This window comes from Epinephelus moara, chromosome 9 (assembly GCF_006386435.1).
Source record: "Epinephelus moara isolate mb chromosome 9, YSFRI_EMoa_1.0, whole genome shotgun sequence".
Lineage (NCBI taxonomy): Eukaryota > Metazoa > Chordata > Actinopteri > Perciformes > Serranidae > Epinephelus > Epinephelus moara.
The window spans coordinates 1,791,378-1,812,324 of record NC_065514.1 but is presented as its reverse complement, the minus strand read 5'-3'; the positions used below and the strand labels follow the sequence as shown (position 1 = coordinate 1,812,324).

Here is a 20,947-nt window from a genome sequence, read left to right as displayed (position 1 = left end):
GTGCTAACGTTATCCTAGCCTTGGCTAACGTTATCCCAGAGCTACAGCTAAATGGTTAGCCTAGCCTACAGCCTAATCTGTTGATTCCTCTCGCGCTGCTGCGAAGGCTGCCGCCCTCTCCTCCTCCTCTTCCCTCTGGGTAGCCGAGACACCTCTTCGCCTGGCCGTTCCTGCACCGCCACTACCCCCACGCCCCCTTCCTCTCCCTCTTCCTCATCCTCTCCCTCTCCCTCTTCCTCATCTCCCTGTGTCCTGTGGAAGAACACTCTGGAGACGCATATATTATAATTGTACCAACCTATATTTGCCACACTGTGCCGTGACTATCACATAAAACGTGTTATTTTAGCATCACTGTGCTAATGTTTGCTCGTGTTACCAAAACAATTAGAAATAAAACACTCCTAACATATATCTCACAGATAACCTGTATCTCACTGGTAAGCTATAACATATTGTAACATGGTTTAGATTCCTAAATAAATATTCACCTCGTCGCTAGATACCCCTGAAAAACTCCAAAAACACTTCTGTCTGTGCAAGGCTTTTTGTCCTACGAGGCCACCGTCACTTACCCGATGGGAGGGGTGAGCGAGTGAGCGCTGCAATCTAGAATTTGACCGCTGATGTCACTGTTACTCACCATTTTTATACACTGAGGCTTTAAGATGTCACATTCACAAGAATGATACAGATATGGTCGCAGTGACTTTGACCTTTGACCACCAAAAACTAATCAGTTCATTGTTGTGTCCAAGTGGACATTTGTGCCAAATTTGAAGAAAGTCCCTTGAGGCGTTCTTGAGATATCGTGTTCACAAGGACGGGACGGACAACCTGAAAATGTGACAAAATAATGAGACACTTTCTCAACATAATGACTTCGTATCATTTCTTATTATTCTGAGATATTTAGTCCGTATTTTGACAAAGCTTCTGATTGTCATGACTCAGGGGAACCTTTATTTTTTTTGATCACACTGGCAGAAATGGGCTTCCATACTTTCCCACACATGCGCACCAGGTGACAAAACAGCCAAACATCAGGTCATATTTAGCCGCACACTTTATGCAAATGAAACGAGCTGCAGCTGGTCTCAGCTTTAGTAAATTCCACGCTAAATTGAAAAATTGTAGTGATCTAAAATGTTGTGCCTCTCACGCTAAGTCTCGGCAGCCTTAGTAAACATCCCCCAGTAAGACTTGGAAGGACTCCCTCTACTTTTTAACAACTTGCCTGGCTGATGCCCGACAGCACATCAGCCTGTAAAAAAGACATCAGCAGCCCCAGCAGCAGGCCGATAACCCCGAGGAGGCCCCCTCGTCCATGCTGTTAATACTGCAGCTCCCCCCTGTGCTTACTGAATATTGGCTGTCTCCATGGTCCAACATGTTGCCCTTCCTCCTGCTTACTCGAGCGTGACAACTCCTGGTAACACTTGATACTGGGCATCTTAGCTCGCAGGCTTGCTTGCTTTGAAGCTTATGGGAGATGGAGTTTTGGAGGTTGCAGGCCCTGGACAGCAGAACAACCTCCCATAGTGGATCGGATCTGCACACACATCTGCTTTGTAGTTCAGATGACTCTGTCACACACTTTATGATGTTGCAGCTGATCACAACATGCTGTGATCACTATCAAAACCTGATAACACAGAGCGCATTCTTCTCACAGTGCTGCAGCTGCTTGTGAAAGCTTCACCTCAAAAACAGAGAAGCTTGTTGGGTCAGTTACCGCCGGCCTCGTGCTCAGTACACCCCGTCTGGATCGACACGCTCTACCTCAAAGGGAAATATTGTGAATACTCAAACTAGATATGCTCTCCAGCGTGCGAGCAGATGCAAAATTCCACGTGCATAGACATTCGCTGGAGCTTGCCAAGTAGAAGGCTATTCCCAAGAAGCCTTGCTCTCATTCTGATACAGCTGAAGGGCAAAAACATAATCCTGTGCCAACTTTCGCCTGCAAACCATTCTTGATTGTATGCGCTCTTGCTTCATCTTCTTATGCTGTGGAGACCTGCACATTAAAGTGCACTGTGAACTGCGGGGTGGATAGATCAATGACACACGAGAATCTACCTTGTAAATATTTCATCGTGAGCCTCCTGAGAAGCAAATTCATGCTAATAAACAAAGCTAACCCTGCACTGTTCTCAGCTCTTTACATAAAGCATGCTCGCAAGATTCTTGAATATGGAAATTCGGCCTCATCAGAAATGAGATTATCAGTAAATATAATGAGGGTTTCTCCTTCTTAAGTGTCTCTAAACATTAGACTGCTGCTAATCCAGCGTCCTGCCTCTCTGACCCTCTCCAGACTCATTAAGCAACTCCTTCTGATATTAGGATCCCATCTGCCCACTGTTATTGACACCTCTCTTTCCTCTGGAAACGTCCTGTCTGCATTTAAAGAAGCTGTAACAAAACCTCCGTCTAAAAACCTAACCTTCATCCTGACGTCCTCAACAATGAGAGACAAACTTAAAATACCTATTACGTCTATAGTTCTCACAGATCAGTAACAACTCAGTCAATTCAAGGGACAGTTCACCCAAAAATCTAAGTTTATCTCTTAGCTGAATACTGTTTATCAGCGTAGATAGTTTTGGTGTGAGTGTTGGAGATATCGGCCGTGGAGATGTCTGCCATCTCTCCAGTATAATGGAACGAGATGGCACTCGAGGAAGTGCCATCGATTTACCAGTCCATCTACGTCCCAGCCCTCACCTATGGTCATGAGCATTAGGTAGTGACCAAAAGAATGAGGTCATGGATACAAGCGGCCAAAATGAGTTTCCTCTGTAGGGTGTCTGGGCTCAGCCTTAGAGATAGGGGGAGGAGCTTGGACATCCGGAGGGAGCTCAGAGTAGAGCCGCTGCTCCTTCACCTTGAAAGGGGTCAGTTGAGGCATCTGATCAGCATCCTCCTGGGCACGTCCCATTTAAGTTTTCCGGGCACGTCCCACTGGTAGGAGGCCCCGGGGCAGACCCAGAACACACTGGAGGGATTATATATCTCATCTGGCTTTAGAACTCCTTGGGGTCCTCCAGGAGAAGCTGGAAAGCGTCACTGGGGAGAGGGACGTCTGGGGTGCTTTGCTCTGCCTGCTGAGCTCGTGACCCAGCCTCGAATAAGTGGATGAAAATGGATGGATGGATGTCACTCAGCTTGTGGTGCTCAAAGCGCCAAAAAATACATTTGAAAAACTCAACATCAATGTCTCTGTCCAGAAATCATGACCTGGTTACTCAAGATAATCCACAGACCTTATTGTGAGCAGTTTCATGTAGGAACTATTTTCTTTCTACCAAACTACATCTGCCATCTGTATCACCACGCTGAACGAAGCATTTAAAATCTTAGGCAAAAGCCAAATTATGTTTGCTAAGTTTTTTCAGATAAACATTTGAAGAGTCTGAATTGTTTTTTGTTGTGTTAATGAAAGCAGTGTCATCCACCTTTGCTCACTACATCTTAGGCTGCTTTCAAACCTTACCTGCTTGGTTCGGTTAAATAAACTTAGGTCTATTAGTGCGGTTAGTACGGTATGAAAGCTGTCATTCGAACCCTGGTGCGAACCAAATAACCGAACCAAGACCGCTCCAAAAGATGTACTCTTCTTCATCGTTTGCTTTACTTCCTGGATTTTTCCCACATGGAAATTCTGACCAATCAAGAGCAGCTTTCTCACACAAGGCATTTGATCTGGTCCTCTTGTAAATGCTGCCGTGAGAACACGAACCAACTCTAGGCAATTATACAACTTTGGAACAACATGAGTCCCTGATTCAGACCAAAGGAGACCACTCTGGGTCTGACAGCAGCCTGAATGAATCAAAGGTGTAAAACTTCCGAATGTGTAATTGTGATGAACGGAGAGTCTTCAGGGATCAGCCAAAGCCTGCAGAGGAAGTCTAAAATCTCAATCTATTTGTTCTTATTTTCATATGAATGTCCTGAGAGCAGGGAGCGACCCAGACAGCACTGATATAGTAACCTGTCCCTGGGAACCCAGTGAAGCGCTGCCTCATGGATGATGCATCTCCTCACTCTCTGGCTGCAGTGTGAGTTTACACACGGATGAATGTGTCCGTCTGAGACACCAAACATCAGTGGCAGTGGATGTGAGCTCTGTCACCACATTATAAAGAGGAAGATTCACCTGGCGTGGACACAGGTGCTCTTAGGATTCAGCGGTGGATGCTGATGTCTCCGATCTCCCTGACACCCCGTCACTAGCTCACAGTTTTCAATTTCAGCTTTTATGTTTCTCTTTCTATTTTTTAGCTGACTTGCTTGTTTTATTTATTTCTACATCTCTTCTTTATGCGTCTCTTTTCTCCCTCTTTGTCACATCAAATGTGCATCCATTTCTCTGTGAGATCCGAATCATCAGAGGCATCTTTTTATATATAACACAACAAAAGAAAAGTGGTAACTTGCCAGTTTCCCCGGAGCATCACTCTCCTCTGCTACAACTTTCAAACACAAAGTTTAAGGAAGAACAGTCGAACAGATGAACGTATGAATCTGCCTCATGTTGTGCACAGAGTCATAATGAACAAAGCAGAGAAAGAGGACAGACGAGCCTACCTCTGAGGGGCGATTTCATGGCAGCCTCCACCATGCCGACGAGCAGTTGGAGACTCTTGGGGTCCTGGGCGAGGCCGGAGGCGAATGCTGCCAGGGCGTCGGCATGACGACCCAGGTACTGAAGGGCAACCCCCTGACGAAAGTAGGCCTGCAGGAAGAAGAAAACGTAGACGTCAACAGTTGAATCAGGTTAACCTTCTAACATATACAATCCATCTCACCATGAAACGTCTCCAGCTGATTACTTACATCAAGAAAATAATTGTTTGTATGAAAAGTGTTCTAAAATGTTATGTTTAAATATGCAAATCCCAAATATGTACTGGAGTGCAGACATTTCTTGAAGAAAAATCTGAACATTGGATAAAACCAAGCACAAAATTCTTGTTTCATTTTGTTGACATATCAAAGGAAGGTTTTGAATGCAGGACTTTTACTTGTAGTGGAGTATTTTCACAGTGTGGTATCAGCACTTTTACTCTAGTAAAGGATCTGAACACTTCCTCTTAACCACTGCACACACACAAACAGCTCACACTTCATTAGGACCCCTCGAACATTTCACAGCAACATTAGAGACAATGAATCATGACATCAAATTCACGAGGAGGACACCCAAACACCACTCTTCTTCTCTGACTGCCGACCAGACTGTAACTTAATTGTCCTGTCTACCTCTCTCTTCCCCTTCATTCTTCCCTTTTTCTCCCTCATTTATCATCCTGCCCTCTCCCCTCCCATTTAAACATAATCTGTCATGACAGCAAATGAATGAAGACAAAGAGGAGAGGAATTAGATTACATGGCAGCTCCTGTCCCGCCCTGCCACTTTCTGCTCCCGCACTGTCTTTGTCCTGTCCTCGTCTTCAGACAGCTTCATTGAAACGAATGGAGCCGCAGGGTCACGACTAATCTAATGCATTAAGCCTTCAGTTGGCGTGTTGGTGTCGGGAGCAGAATGTGAACAGGACACGGTGTCATTTCACTGTTGATTAACACAAAGTGGGATAAATGGTTGGTAATTACAGCCGGGGTCATATCCCTTAAAACACTGAAATCAGTCACAGCTTCAGCGATAATATAATCATCTCTATTTATTGACCTTATGACCTTTCATTCTATTTGCAGTTTTGTCTTTTAACTTGGGGCTGCTTTTGCTGGCTGTAGTGAATACAAGTCAAAAGTTGGCTCACACAGAATACTTTACATTTCTTAAAATTGACCTGGCAACACCACATACATCACAGATATCACATTGAAAAGATTACTTCTGGCACAGTTACCTACGACGTAACTGTGAAAACAAGACATCTGAAGGGCTTTACAAAATTTTAATTGATATATGTCACTATTTTCTGACATTTTATAGACTCAAATATTATATATCCATATATAATTCAAAGAAATAACCAGTTAACCATCAAAATAATGCAGCTGCATTGCCATATCTGTGGATGATGTGCCCCATGGGGGGCATGTAAGCAAAGTAAAAGTGGTCCCAGCATTGAGCCCTGAGGAACACCGTACTAATATATGCAGCAACAATACTGTCTGTGTGAACACCGCACACATGCAAGCCACAGCAGTTAGGTGACGCAGCCATCATGCATTGCTCATGCATGCGGTGTGGCCCAGGCCTTAGGGCTGGGACACATGCAATGACTTTTATCGCCTAGAACAGATACTGAGTGCTTCTCTTGTGCCTACTCTGGGGCAGCTTTTAAGGGTGCAGCGGCAGATTGCCCATGAAGTTGCACACCGACTATAACCAGTAACGTATCTACTTACAAGAAATCCTGAGTCCCAGTTCAGTTTTTAAATTGTGTTTTAGGGCTAGAATATTGTCTGTGGTACAGATGTAAAGCTCAGGGTAGCCATGCACTAAAATGATCATCTTCATATTTATCAGAGACTAATGTTTACGGAAGAGAGAGAAGATATTTACCGGCTGTGATTAGTTGTTGCTCGTCACAAGACATGCAGTGTGTGTTGCCGTGTTACAAAAGTTGAACTGTTTATCTCAGGGCGTAGTCATCACACCCTGAATGACAGGTGCTTGGGAACACTTGCATGACACCCTTGCTTTTGAGCGCGCCTCATGCTCATCTACACTGAATACAATGGGTTTGAGGGTGCAAAAAACACGGTGTGTATACGAGCCCTTAACTCAGGGGTCGGCAACCTTTGCTATTAAAAAACCCATTATTGGCCAAAAAGTTGTGGTTTAGAGGAAAAGGCACCAGGGCGAAGACATATGACACTCATTTTTATTTATGAAATGTCAAAACATTTTTGAATTCAATGTATAGGCTACACATTTTTACAACTGAAGAATCCAATAATCACTTTAGGCCTGCAAAAATGACAGTGTTCAAGAATAACTGTTATTCATTTCCAGATGATTTTCTGTCAAAGCCACGGGGAGCCACTGGAGAGGGTCCAAAGAGCCGCATGTGGCTCCAGAGCTGCAGGTAGCTTCCTCCTGCCTTAACTCAACACCTCAACATTTTTTACATTTTCAAATTTGTAGTCTTCAACCCTCAACTGATGCTGACGAAAGTGACATCACTTTGGGAAATCAGCTTCAGCTCCCTCTGGAGACACTAGCGGCTTTATATCACTTATTTTTCATCACATACGCAGCATCACTCCCCAACACCTGTGAGCAGACTTTGATGTGTAAAATCAGCGGAGTTCTCCTTTAAAAGGAGACACATGACCTTCTATTTGACAGGAAGGAAACCACTTTAAAGATTCAGCGGATGTATCAATGTAACAATGGCTGAAATAAAGGATGGCGGCTCTGTTTTAGCTCCCGACGCTGATGCCAAGTGTCCATGCTGAGGAGAGAGAGACAGCAGCCCGCCCTCTGACCCTGGTCCAGGCTGGAGAGGAGAGCAGCGGGGCTGGGCTGAGATGAGGAGCCGGGCTGGTAGCTGGGGTGACATATGGACGCCCCACCTGTCTGCCTACCTCTACTTAGCACTGCCCCTCAAATCTGTCGCCGTCACACTGATTTGGCTGCTGTATGGAGGATGCAGTTTTTCCCATTTTAGGCATTCGTGTCCTATTCTTGACTACTTGTGATTGGGGAGGATAATTTCACTCAGATGAGGGTGATTATATCAGAGGAGGAGAAGTTACAATCATAGCAAGCCGGCCATTATCTCTGCATGACTGCGTGTGAGTGAATGTACGGCACAGTAGGTAAGGCTGAGTGTGTGTTTGTGTGTCAGAGCTTCTTACCCCCATCAAGGGTGTAAACATGCCAGAGGCAGACAGAAAGTGACAGCAGGAAGAGTCTGCCTCCACCATCAGCACCTCCAGCCTCCCGCTCACACACATCCTGCCTATTAGCTCAGTCTGGCTACACTGCCCGCTACGCTCATACAGGGGGTAACAATCCAGACAGTCTCGCAGACACACACAGACGCCACCTCTCCAACATGAACACACTCTGTCTCATTTTTGTCTCGTCCTTGTCTGTCTCTCAGCAGTTGTTCTGGAGCATCTCAGAAAAATCTTGTCAGATTAGAGTCTCTTCTCTGGCCGTGTCTGGCTCGTCTGGTTCGCAGGTATTTCACACTGATTCCCAATCGAGCACTTAGACAGCCTCTTCAGCATCAGCTGACAGGTCTGTGTCAGTTAAAGTGAAGTGATCAATAAAAGGGACAGGACTAATCCTGGCGGCGTGTGTGTGTGTGTGTTTGCACCTACAGTACTTATATTTGTGTGTATTTATTGATGCGTCTCCTCTCTGTGTTCATGCATAAGCACCCTGGGAGCTCTTGGGTCTGTGCTTATGAAGAAAACTAAACTGAAGCTCGACTTTAAAGCCACTATAATCAATATCTGTAAAATAATAATGCATTAAATGACAACGTAAAGAGAGCCCCTAATGTTAAGTTACGTATGAACATAAACTTACAGTGGCTAGGTTTAGGCAAAGAAAGTAACTATGGTTTGGTTCAAAAGCTTGATATTTGAATAAAAAGTAAAAACCCATCGTGCACTACCTGCTCCGCAGCTAACAGCAGAGACACACCAGTCATGTTTCCATTTAGTTGTCAAACAAAATCTTAAAGGGGAACTAACGTTTTTTCAACCTGGGCCCTATCTTCTGATCTACTTTTGTCTAAATGAGTGACAGGATGTTCAATATGTGAACGGGTAAAAATTCAGACATGTTTGTTGTGGCAAGTCAAAACACTCAGAGAGTGAAAGTCTGGCTCTGAAATCTCACGTCTCGCGAGATTTGAGTTGTTGCAGGAAGTTACCGCTGGAGTGACCTTACAAACGCGAGGAGTTACTCTGTTTGGAGTAGTCATGGCTGAATTTTGACCCGATTTTGACCAACTGGATCTGGATGAGCCATTTGAATTTGATGAGCGCCCGTATTTATTTGAACACGGAGTACACGGACGTACACGGACGCAGAGCTCATTGAAACTGAAGAGCGGACGAGGAGAGAGAGGGAGCAGCAACAGGCAGAGGAACATGTCTGAATCCAGCTAAAGGTAAACACAGACGTTCATTTCTCCTTTCCGTTATGTTGTCAGATAATTATACTAACAATCCGAGCCTATCTGTGTGAAAAAAATGCACTTTTAGTGGACGTATTTTGACGTTGTTTGACGCTGTCTGAGTGCCCTATTATTTAATATAGCACGCGCTCACGGGCTGCAGGCAGGTCAGCCCTAGCTTCATACTGGAGACATGTCACATATTGAACATCCTGTCACTCATTTAGACAAAAGGAGATCAGAAAATAGGGCCCAGGTTGAAAAACGTTAGTTCCCCTTTAAGCAAACTTTTGAAATGTTGCCAAAAGAAAATCCGTATTAGACGAGTTTTCATCAGCTGGTTTGGAGCGAATGAACCAGGCTACACAAAGCATAGTTTAGTCAGAAGTTGGCGGTATAAGCTACGCTTTACACATGACTCTGATTCGCCAGTGAACAGTAGAAGAAGTAGAGGTTGCGAACTGGAAACAAAACAAGAAGCCTTGGCTGTTGAACACATCTACAAGAGAAAAACAGAGTGAGATCTTCAGGAATTTGTTTTTAATCGGGTACCTTTTAATCGTTCTTTCATGTCAGCTAATACTGGTCATGCTTCACATGCAGAGACAAAGACAAATTGATACAATGGTTCTAATACACTGGGAGACCTCAACAGTGAAAACAGCTGATGGGTCATGTGAGTTAAATGTTCCCTACTTCAGAACTTATCTGGCAATGACATTTTCAGGTCCTATTTAGCACATCAACTCTTTTAACACAAATGCAAAAGTCACCTCAAGCACATAAATCTTTTGTGGAAAACTTTTTTTTTTATGTGATACTTCAAAATGTGCATAAAATATGTTAATGGATACCACTACCCAGAGGCAAATGCCAATTCTTGATCAAAAGATCACCAAGCAACAATTCATCATGAGGGGGATTTACACCAAACGGCAATCCATGAAATTAGGTAGCATTTCACTCAAGCCACACATATTAACCTCACTGTGGCACTAGAAGAAAAGCCAGGGATCACCGAAGTCAGTAGGATTCACCCTCTGACGACCATAACAGTCTGTACAAAAATTAAAGGCAGTTCATCCAATAGCTGTTGAAATATTTTCCTCCGAAGCACAAATATCAACTTGTGGCACTAAAAGGAAACTCGGGAGATCACCAAAGTCAGAGGAATTCATCCTCTGGGGAACGGGAATGTCTGTACAAAATGGAAGGCAATATATCCAATAGTTGTGAAGATATTTCATTCAAAACCCAAACGTATCAAAGTCAGTAGGATACAACCTCTGAAGGCAATCCATCCACTAGCTGTTGGAATATTTGCTTCAAAACCACACATATCAACCTCATTGTGGCACTAGAAGAGAAGTCAGGGGATCACCAAAGTCAGTAGGATTCATCCTCTGAGGACCATGATGGTCCGTACAAAAATGAAAAGGCAATCTATCCAGTAGTCACTGATATATTTTCCTCAAAAGTACAAATACCAACCTCATTGTGGCGCTAAAGGGAAAGCCAGGGGATCACCAAAGTCAGTAGGATTCATCCTCTGGGGAACATGAATGTCTGTACACAGTTTTAAGGGGATCCGTTCAGTAGTCGTTGAGATATTTCAGTCTGGATCAACATGGCGGACCAACCAACCAACCAGCCACAAATGACTGGCGCAGTTGAAGCAGTGTGTGTATTAGAGACATGATGGCAAACAAAATGAAGGAGGGAGCAAGAGATATAACGAGAGAGGTGCTATATGTTGGAGTGTCAGAGCAGAGGATGCACACCGGATGAACAGATGCTTCAATTACTGCTCGTAACTCACATTAATCGAGAACAGATGGCAACACAAGTGGCGGGAAAGAGAAAGAGGGGGTGAGCTGGAGTGAGAGGGGATCACATAAAGCAGACATGATAGAGATTGATGTCTTTGCAAATCAGACAATCTGCCTCAAAACACACAGACCAAACCTTCACTCTCATTTCATCTGGACACAAAGTGGATTACACCTTATTCTTCCAGCCGCGTTGCTGGTGACTGAACAGATTTAACACTGTGCAGAGGATGTGGAAGAGGAAGATGTGGCCTGGAGTAATTTGAGAGTGAGGAGGCTGAGGGGAAGAAAGGAGAGCTTCCTCACACACCTGGCAGCCTGGAGCCAGCTTTCATTTTCTCACAACAGACAAACAACAAACAGGACCTCACACTACAACTGACAAAAGGATATAAACCTGCCCAAAGCATCTTACGATTCTACCTGTGGTCCCAGGATTTAGTTGGAATCCTCAACAGTAGTTTAGCGCTGTTATTAAAGGATAACTCAGTTTTGTTAGAGCTTGGGTCTTGCATGTGTTTTAGCCATCGGTTATAAGACTGAATTCAGTAAATGTTCACTGGTGAGAAGAAGGATAACTGCTGCATTATTAAAACAAGTCAGATGGAGCAAGAGATATGATCAGGTTGTACGCACACCAACAGTTGATCCAGATTACATAGACTATTTTATTTTAAACGGAAACCAAGCGCACCAAGATGTTGGTCAATTGCACAGGAAAACTATATACTAGGTGCACCCAAAAGCTGTATCAAAAGCCATATGGCCCCATACCTCTATTTTAGCATTTGTATTAATAAGCCAAATTTGTTCGTCTTAACAGGTAAAAATATAACGTCTCTACTTGTCAAATGCGCGTGAAGATGACTAAATATGCCCTGTTAACAGGTACACTTCTGACGTCTTAAAACGTTTGATATTGGGTGCAACCATTTCAACAATTTCGGAGGGGACTGGATGATATATAACATGAATGCTTAAGTCATTTGTTTTACTACTGCTTTATATTTTGGTGTCATGATTCACCTGGTAGAACTCGAGATTTAATAAGTCAGCAGTGATAAAAATGTATAAACTGAGTCACCAAGGCAGATGAGTCGAGCATTACCTGGTAAACGTCAACTTAATTCACTTTACATGGAGATAAAATTCTTAGAGAATTATGTAAAAACGTTTGCCTCGTGTTACTGTCTGTTCAGGAGTAGGTTTTACCGTGAGCTAGCTCGGGCTCTCAATTTTTTTAGTTTAAATTTAACCTTGGTTCTGGTAATCCACGGTTTCTGGTTGTGGAGCGATTTAACTGTAGCTTTGTGGTACAGTTTCTTCTGTTCTTTTACAAATTAACTCCATCACAGACACAGACAATTTATTGATTTCATCTGTGACTTTAACGTCCTGGATTCATCTCTTGCGTCACTGGAGGCATCCGCAGCAGTTTGTTTCCAAGTTTAGACCTCACCAAATCTGGCCAAATGGTTGCTCTTCCAGAACTGAGGCAACGCTGCTCTGTAACCACCTCTCAACTGTGTATAGCAGTGATCCACAGTGTTTATTACGAGCAGGAACAGGACAGCATCTCACATTTCCACCGTCACACCCGTCCATATTCACAGTAAAGCACACACTGCTCCTTCTCTCACCAGAGTCCTTCACTCTGTCAGATCGGCATATAGAACAAGAGTTCATGGTTGAATGACACTGTGCAGTAAGTTTTGGTATTACAGTTCCTGATATCCTGTGGGTAACTGATGCGTCATGGAGGTCATCCAGTTTATCTTCCAACACCTGTACAATGGCTAGCAAGATGCTAGGTCAGCTATGCCCATTTCTTCTTCGTCTTTTTCTTGATGTTTACATTTGAAAACCTCAACCTGATAAGCTAGCAGCTAGCTAGCAGAAGTTGACAGACTGGTGAGCTGATGTCCTCATCCCGATGAGTGACTTGGAACGACACACGGCCGCTGTCCAACGCCAACCAGCAGCTCTATCTTCCTCTTAAATTGGTTTCAAGAAGTTTACACTCTAGCAATGTTAGCCAAACTTTCTTATTTGAATACAATAGAGCATAAAGCAGGGTAATTGGGAACAAATAATATTTCAATTCCAAAGCTACGAGTTTCTTAAAAGTGAGTGTTGAAATGACGGAGGGTGTTGCATGGTCTACAGATTGTAAGTTGACTTGACTCGATGTGCTAAGCTAACCTCAGCTGATAAAACCTGCTTTAGCTACAAATCTGAAGCCTGAAGTTTCAGTAATTAAGATGAATTTGATGTTTCATTTGTCACAGTTACCACTGTAAACTAGGCTATAGGTGCAGTACTAGAATGGGGCCGAGCAAAGGGTCATTTTTTGTGAGTACAAAGTTATCAACACTCATAGAAACAACGCCCAAAACCACTAAAATAAGCTGTATCCTTGCAGATGTACAGTTTTCTGGTGCAGGCCTCAGATTGAAACCAGAGGAGGAATTACTGTCTTTGTGTAAAAACAGGGATGAGGTGTTGCTGATGTCACTTGGCCATCACTAAAAAACAAGAGGGTTCATTTTGCCAAGTCAATCCCCCACTTATCCCACAGTAGGTGATATAACGACATGCTGCGTGAGTTGTGAGCTGCGGGCTGTAAACCTCAGAGAGTGAGATCATTATTTAAGAGCCTGAGAGGGTCTGAGGGAGTCATTAAAAACAGCAATCTGTATTTGTAAAGATGCCTCTTTGTAGAATTGAATGCACCTTATTACCAGGGTGAAGTATGATCAAACCCTGCGAATTTAAACCAGCAGCCCTCTGCAGCAGTGTGCACTTACTCACAGTCTAGGAATTAACAGCCCTCTCATCTCGCAGGGCGGCGTGATTCAAACAGGTTCTTCTAATAGACTAGTCAGCCTGTAAAGCATTGTGGCGGAGAAATAATGCTGCTGAGCCAGCAACATGGGAACACACAAACACACACACCCACTAAGGCCATTTGAAAAAACACAAGAAAACCTCACTTAAACCTGGGAAACTGAGTCAGTAGAGGGGTCTAGGAATGAGTCCTTAGACCCAGGAATGAGTTAGCATTTTAGCACTCAAGGTTGCCTCGTCTCAAAGTCAGTAGTTTTTTGAATTTTTGGTTAGCGTGCCACAAGCTTAAGAGACACATTTTGTTCTACGACATAAAATACGTCAGTAAATATCCTACTGGTGAATTTATGAAGATTTTAGTTGTCTTATGGCCGGTATACACTGTGCGATTTTGGGCTGTCCCAGACAAAAGATGGCCGTCGTGGGAGAAACGTGGCGATATCTTTGGTCGTGGCTCTAAAACGTTGGTCTTACGTCGCACTGTGAGACAGGTTCAAGGACAACTGTTGTCAACGTCTTGCGACCAAAGATAACCTGAGATAAAATTCTGACAGAAATTTAGGATGACTATCTCACAGTGTGACAGCTGCTACGACCTACGTCTACTAATCAACCAATAGAAATGCTGCACGAAATGACGCAATGGTCACCACGACACCGGCGCTAAACCCAAACAAATGATCGCTTTCCATGGAGGTAAAACGAACTAAAAGAAGTGTGTGGAACTCCCAGGAAGAGGAAAGTTTGGTGGAGCTGTGGCAGCAGAAGCCTTGTTGATTTGATGTTTCCTCCAGCTGCTTTCATGACCGCCTGAAAAAAGACGCTGCATGGAAGGAAATTGTGGAGGAACTGCAACTTCCACGTGAGCAAGCTACTTATGGTGGTGCAGATGGATGAGGCACGCTGATGCGGTGCACGCTGATGACGTTGCGTATTGACGTACGTCGTAACCTGCGATTCAGTAGTAAACAGCCATCGTACAATCTGCACACATCAAACTTGACATCGTACCAAAGTTTATTAGATCCACGTCTCACACTGTGTCATGCAATGGTCTTATAAGATTGCTAAAATCGCACAGTGTATAGAGGGCATTAAAAAGGTGAGTAACAAGTGGACGCCATGTCAACTTCAGCCTGTTACATGCATTGTCTGTTTTCAAAATACACTTCTGTTTTGAAGAGCGAGATAGTAGTGAGCTCGGATTACTGTAAGTTGAAAAGCCTTTATATCAAAACATGGCTGCTTACATTAAAACACCGACCGGTTTTGACTCTCTGCTCTTCGTCAGGGTGCAAAAGGGTGGACAGGTGTCAAGCAAACATTTTATAAGCTTGGAAGGAGGCGTCACCCAATCCTGATTAATAAGTCAGCACAGGTGGGTGACAGCAATGGATTACAGTAAGAGGCCATTTTGAAAGTGACACGTCTCCACAAGTGTTTAGAAATAAAAAGGAAAATTCCTGTACTAAAATGAAAAACTACTAACCAAAAAATGAGTAACTGTCGAATTAATTTTGCTGTTGCAGCTGATCTAGAAGGAGCTAGTTTTAAAACCAAAGTCGTGCCAAACAGCAGTGAAGTGTGGCCGGCGGCGAGCTCCAATAAATGCGTTTTTAAAAAAAAACGCGCTATGATTGGACCTTAATAGCATCGCAACTGATGCAGATAAAAATAAAAGATGAAAGTTCAGTATTTCCCTCTGAAATGTAGCAGAATAAAAGCATGAAGAAACAAAAACTGAAAATACTCAAGTACAAGAATCTAAAAACTACTTCAGTACAGTATTTGAGTATATTAACTTTTTTCTTTCACTGGGTATTTATGAAACCACTCCTATTTACTGACATATGCACACACACACACACACACACACACACACACACACACACACACACACACACACACCAACTGTTCTCTGGTTAATCTGCATGAATATTTATCACTGTTTCACAGGGACACTAGCTAAGATGCAATAATTGAGTTGGAGTGGCCATAACCAGTGTTTCCACTGGGACCAATAAAGACGTTACACGACCAGCTGTGGGCTCTCGCTCACACAGACCTGCAGAGACGCTCTAATGGCTTCACAAGTCTGTGTACAGCGGTGTGTTAGAAGCTCTGGAACAGCTGTAAAGGCGGAGTTACGTCCGAGGCTTTAAATTTTATAAAAAGGACGTCTGCTTGACATAAACCCTCGTCCATCAAGGACAGAGACGAGTGGTCGTCTCTTCTGTGGGACTGTGTTGATGTTAGCGTGTCTGAGTGCGTGTCGATGTGCAGTACCATATGCAGGGTCATCAGTGACGCCCCCGGCCATCATATGCTGAGGGACCACCAAATTTATCTGGAGCCAACAGATGAGGCGTCACCGTCTGTCTGATGTAAGCGGAGTGGAGCCGAGCCTCTCCCAACATAAACCAACAACACAGGTCATTAACTGTGTTCAGACTTCAGTGGACACGACTGGGAAGAACTGCTTCACAGTACAGTGTTATGAGTACTCGTGATTTCATTAGGTAATTACATGACAGTTTTCCGGGTGTGATTCTAACAAATATCCAAATATATAGTTGCAACCAAGAGGCAACCTCTGGGAGCTGAAAAATAAACCCAATAGGGATGCATGATATTAAAATTTTTGCTGATATCCAACAACTGGTAACCGATCCTGATAACAATATAGTGCACAGTGATCATCAACTCTCTTCTGTAGTGGAATTAGCATCACATTATACATGCATACTCTTATCGTGACAGCATGTTGGCCAATTTTCATAGTTTATTCAAAAGCTGACATTGGTTGATACAGATTATGTGCTGATATTATCATGCATCCCCAGAAGCCAACATGGAAAGTGCCAAAAAACTACAGTTCCTCTAATGGCCACTTGAGGCTGGCTCCAAAAGTGAGTCAATCCCCACAGACCCCCATGTTAAAATGCCCAACTCTACAGCAGAAATAAACTGCAGACCAGTTTTGGTGGGAAAGGACAGGGGGCCAATAGGTAATCAGCCAATCACGTGGCAGCAACTCAGTGCATTTAGTCCATGGTGAAGACGAGCTGCTGAAGTTCAAACGGAGCATCAGAATGATGAAGAAAGGTGATTGAAGTGACTTTGAACGTGGCATGGTTTAAACACCACAGCCTACCTGAGTATTGTTGCTGAGCGTGTCCATCCCTTTATGACCACAGTGTACCCATCTTCTGATGGCTACTTCCAGCAGGATAACGCACCATGTCACAAAGCTCACATCATCTCAAACATGACAATGAGTTCACTGTACTCCAATGGCCTCCACAGTCACCAGATCTCAGTCCAATAGAGCACCTTTGGGATGTGCTGGAACGGGAGATTCTCATCATGGATCAACTGTGTGATGTCATCATGTCAATATGGACCAACATCTCTGAGGAATGTTTCCAGCACCTTGTTGAATCTGTGACACCAAGAATTAAAAAGGGGGTCCCACCCGGTACCAGCAAGGTGTCCCTAATAAAGTGGCCTGTATATACTTAATATACTGCCCTGCCCTAACACTTTGAGACAGATTTATATTTGTGTTACAGGGCTGTATGAAAGTGCCTTGAACTGACACGGAACAGTTTAAAAATATAGATTGTTTAAGGAAAGCCCACTGCTGGTCCTGAACACTTTCTATATTGGTCAGGGCCACAGGATCAAAGTTAAATGGGCCGATGATGTGTTTAAGTGTAAGTCAACACACAGTAGAAAACATTTTTCAATCTCCCTTTGAAATGTGATGTCTGGAGGTCAATAATAAGGGCCAGCTGACACATTCACCTTCTCTTTTTATCTCCTCTCAGAGAGCACACAGCCTCACTTCACTGCAGCTGTTCCAACACCCGATCCACTGCTTCAAACCTCCACTCTCCACCGGCTCCTGGTAAACAGGATCTCCATCTTGAAGGTATAAAACACACCACGGGTATTATTCCACTCAGAGTGCACCTTATCATGCTGAAAGTCTGTGTGGATAACCTGAGTGGGACGTCACCTCGGACATCTAACCTTGGCGTACAGGCTAAATTACTCTGAACCGAGAGCTCTAAATTAAAGAAAGCATTTTCTCTGTCACACACATACACACAAGTGATCCTAGTTAACCTCAGCACACAAGGTTTATTCCCCCGGTGACCAAAAGCAATTCCCTTTTTCTTCTCTCTCTCGGCTCTACTTTATCTGTAAACCCAGACCCTGAGTCATTCCCTCGACCTTTCCATGTATCAGCCGCCATCTTTGGACCAATCTACCTCTCTCTATACTACACACACATAAACACACACACACATAAACACACACACATACCGCAGCACTCACAAGAAAAATATGCATAAAGGGGGAGTGTGAAGGGGAGGAGGACAAGTGGCCTTCTGATCCTGTTAACTGCAGAACAGCAGAGGGGTTTGGTTTGCTCACACTGGGTAATTAGACTGTCACTCAGCCGGCTGCTGCTGCAGTTTGTGTGTGTGCATGTGCTCGTGCTGCGTTTGATTGCCTCAGTGACCTCTGACCCTGAGGAAGCACATATACCTGCTGGGGAGGAGAGCAAGGGTCAACGTGAAGAGCTAACAGAACAGAACTGTAGATCTGATTCAAAGGGTCGGAGCGCAGAGAGAGAAATATTGGTTTGTATAAACGGATACTCTGCTAAGTGGGGCTGACAATCAGTACGTTTCCAGTCACAGTGAAGTGGAGCTACAGCTACAGCTTGACTACTGTCCTTGTCCCAGTATACAAGCACGGGAGGGGAATCCATTTATTGAGCCAAGTATGTGCGACTCCTCTACGATAGGTGGAGATATGCCCCCTTTCAGCTTGTTAGTATTGGACCTTTTTCCTGTTGACCTATTATGTCACAGACCAAACAATGGACAAACAAGTTAGCTACGGTTAGCTAGCTGCTAACTGCTACCATGGTGGACAACTTTACAGCTCTGTACATTTGGTCCGTCCAAAAAGTCACGGCTCTGGATGTAGATTTCTCCATGTTGTTACCGGCTTCTTCTTCTCTCACACATTTAATGCTATTGGACTTCAGGGTCAAAGCCCGGGGCAGAAACTGTGGAGCATGCTCAGAGCGCCTCGGCCAGTTTGGGTCTGATTGACTGTATACATGCAGGAGTCACATGATCTGGGTGTGTGATTTCAGTCGCACTAACATGTTTACATGCATAAAAGTCCAGTTTTATTCGGACTGACACAATTAACCGATTGTTTCTGATGCCATGTAAACGTAACTTATGACTTGTATTAGCAGGGAGATCCATTACATCAAACCAAGTGCTCCCAATTTCTCCTGAGGCTGTATCAGCAAAGACAAGCATGCATTATTTATGCACAGAAAGAAAAGGGCAAGACAGCACTGTAAATAAATCTGAGAGTGACAGAGGGGTTAAATGTGGTGAGAACAAAGCTCCTCAGGAACAACAATGTGCCTGAATCAAGGAAACCCAGGGATGGTGATGAACAACAATGTCCGAGGATGGCTTACTCTCCTAACACAGAACAACATGCAGTAGCTGTCATTTCTGCAGAGCATGGCTGTATAAAGACAACTGCATACAGTGTTGAAGACGGGGCCTGGTTCAGTCCTGTGACAGTTGCTCATCAAGCCAAATGGATCTACTGCCATGCATAAAATTACCCGGATGATCGAGACTTCCGCCAGTAAGTCCGTAGTTAAGGGGGCGGAAGTCCGAGTTGGGGTCGATGGGTCCAACAATCACTGCTTTCACCCAGGAGGCCCGCAACATTGTGAAGCCAAATCCTGTTGTTTTTTCCCCTATACACAACCGCGTGATTTTGTTGGCAAAATGTAACCATGTGTGTTTGTTGTTAAAGGAAGAAAAGGTCAATTCACGGGATGGTGGCATCACATTTCACCAAAGTTGTACCTTGTATGACTTCATGTGAAAACACAACACTGTCTCACTCCACGTCCTTCAATGTCAGCATGATACGCGGCTGGTCGCCAGTATAGTTTAATGGTGCTCGATGGCGTTGTGGGGAACGAAGCGGGACATGAACAAAAGTTAAGGCAACCAAAGTGTGAATAGGATGGTGGATGGGTCCTACAAACCCAACTGTCACCTGGGAGAGCGGTGTTCGCGTCCCGCAAGATTATAAAGCCAAACCCTGATCTTTTTTCCTAAACCCAACCATGTGTGTTTGTTGTTGAAGGGAAAAAACGTCAATTTACAGTGTTGCACTGATGTGATGCTTTTATTTTGAAAGAGACTGTATGCAATTGATACATTTCCTGTGAAAACAGAAGTGTATTTTGAAAGAAGACAATGCATATAACAGGCAGAACTTGACACAATGTCCCAGAACGTCAACAACCAACGCACCCAGGGTAACTTGGACGTCACATCTCAACTTGGAAAGCCCATGACCAAATGTCGACATGTGACGAGGTCGAAGTGAGAATGTGTTGCTAAGGTCCTTAGGATTCATTCTCTGGATACCTCAGATTTCTGCACCAAATTTCATGATCATCCATCCAGTAGTCGTTTAGATATTTCCATCTGCACCAAAATGGCGGACCAACTTAAAAACACCTCTGATAAGAAACAGGGACACTTTGGATGAACACATCTATATACATCTAAAACCATCACAAAAACAAAGTCAGTTCCTGTTGCCCGACCAGTCTGAGCTTTGAGGTGACAACAAAGACTTAAGTTAGTCGAAGAGATGACTCTGATCACCACTGGTCACAGCATTTGATCCATGGTCTTCTAAAGAGTAAACGAGAGACTGCGATTATTTTTGTTGTATTTAGCTATCTTTTCAGAGTCCCCAAGAACCTAGGAAAAAAAATGTGATTAATATTTTGACCATTTATTTTCAAAACAGTCCTTTGCTCATCTTTTTCCCAAGGCCTCCTTCACTTCCTCTGCCTTTACATCTCGTGTCCTTCTCTTCCTCTCCTTTGTTACACCTCTAATGTCTGAACTAAAGGCAGGGTCAACACCCTCCTCCTCCTCTCCTGGTGGTTCACCATCTTAATTAGAGCCAAATCATCCAGGGAGAGATGAGGAGAGGTGGAGGACAGGAGGGGCGAGGGAGACGGCGGCAGCACAGAGACCTGTGATTACTCTGGGGGGGGGGGGGGGGGGGGGG

General features: G+C 44.0%; 1 protein-coding gene across 1 annotated transcript in view; it reads right to left on the bottom strand.

The window, feature by feature from the left end:
* xpo7 (exportin 7) overlaps positions 1-20,947 on the bottom strand; it is a 226,857-nt gene that overhangs the window by 117,755 nt on the left and 88,155 nt on the right. Inside the window, exon 3 of the mRNA XM_050053743.1 lies at positions 4,597-4,744. Within this exon, the coding sequence (XP_049909700.1) occupies positions 4,597-4,744 (148 nt within the window). The remainder of the gene's footprint in view (positions 1-4,596; positions 4,745-20,947) is intronic.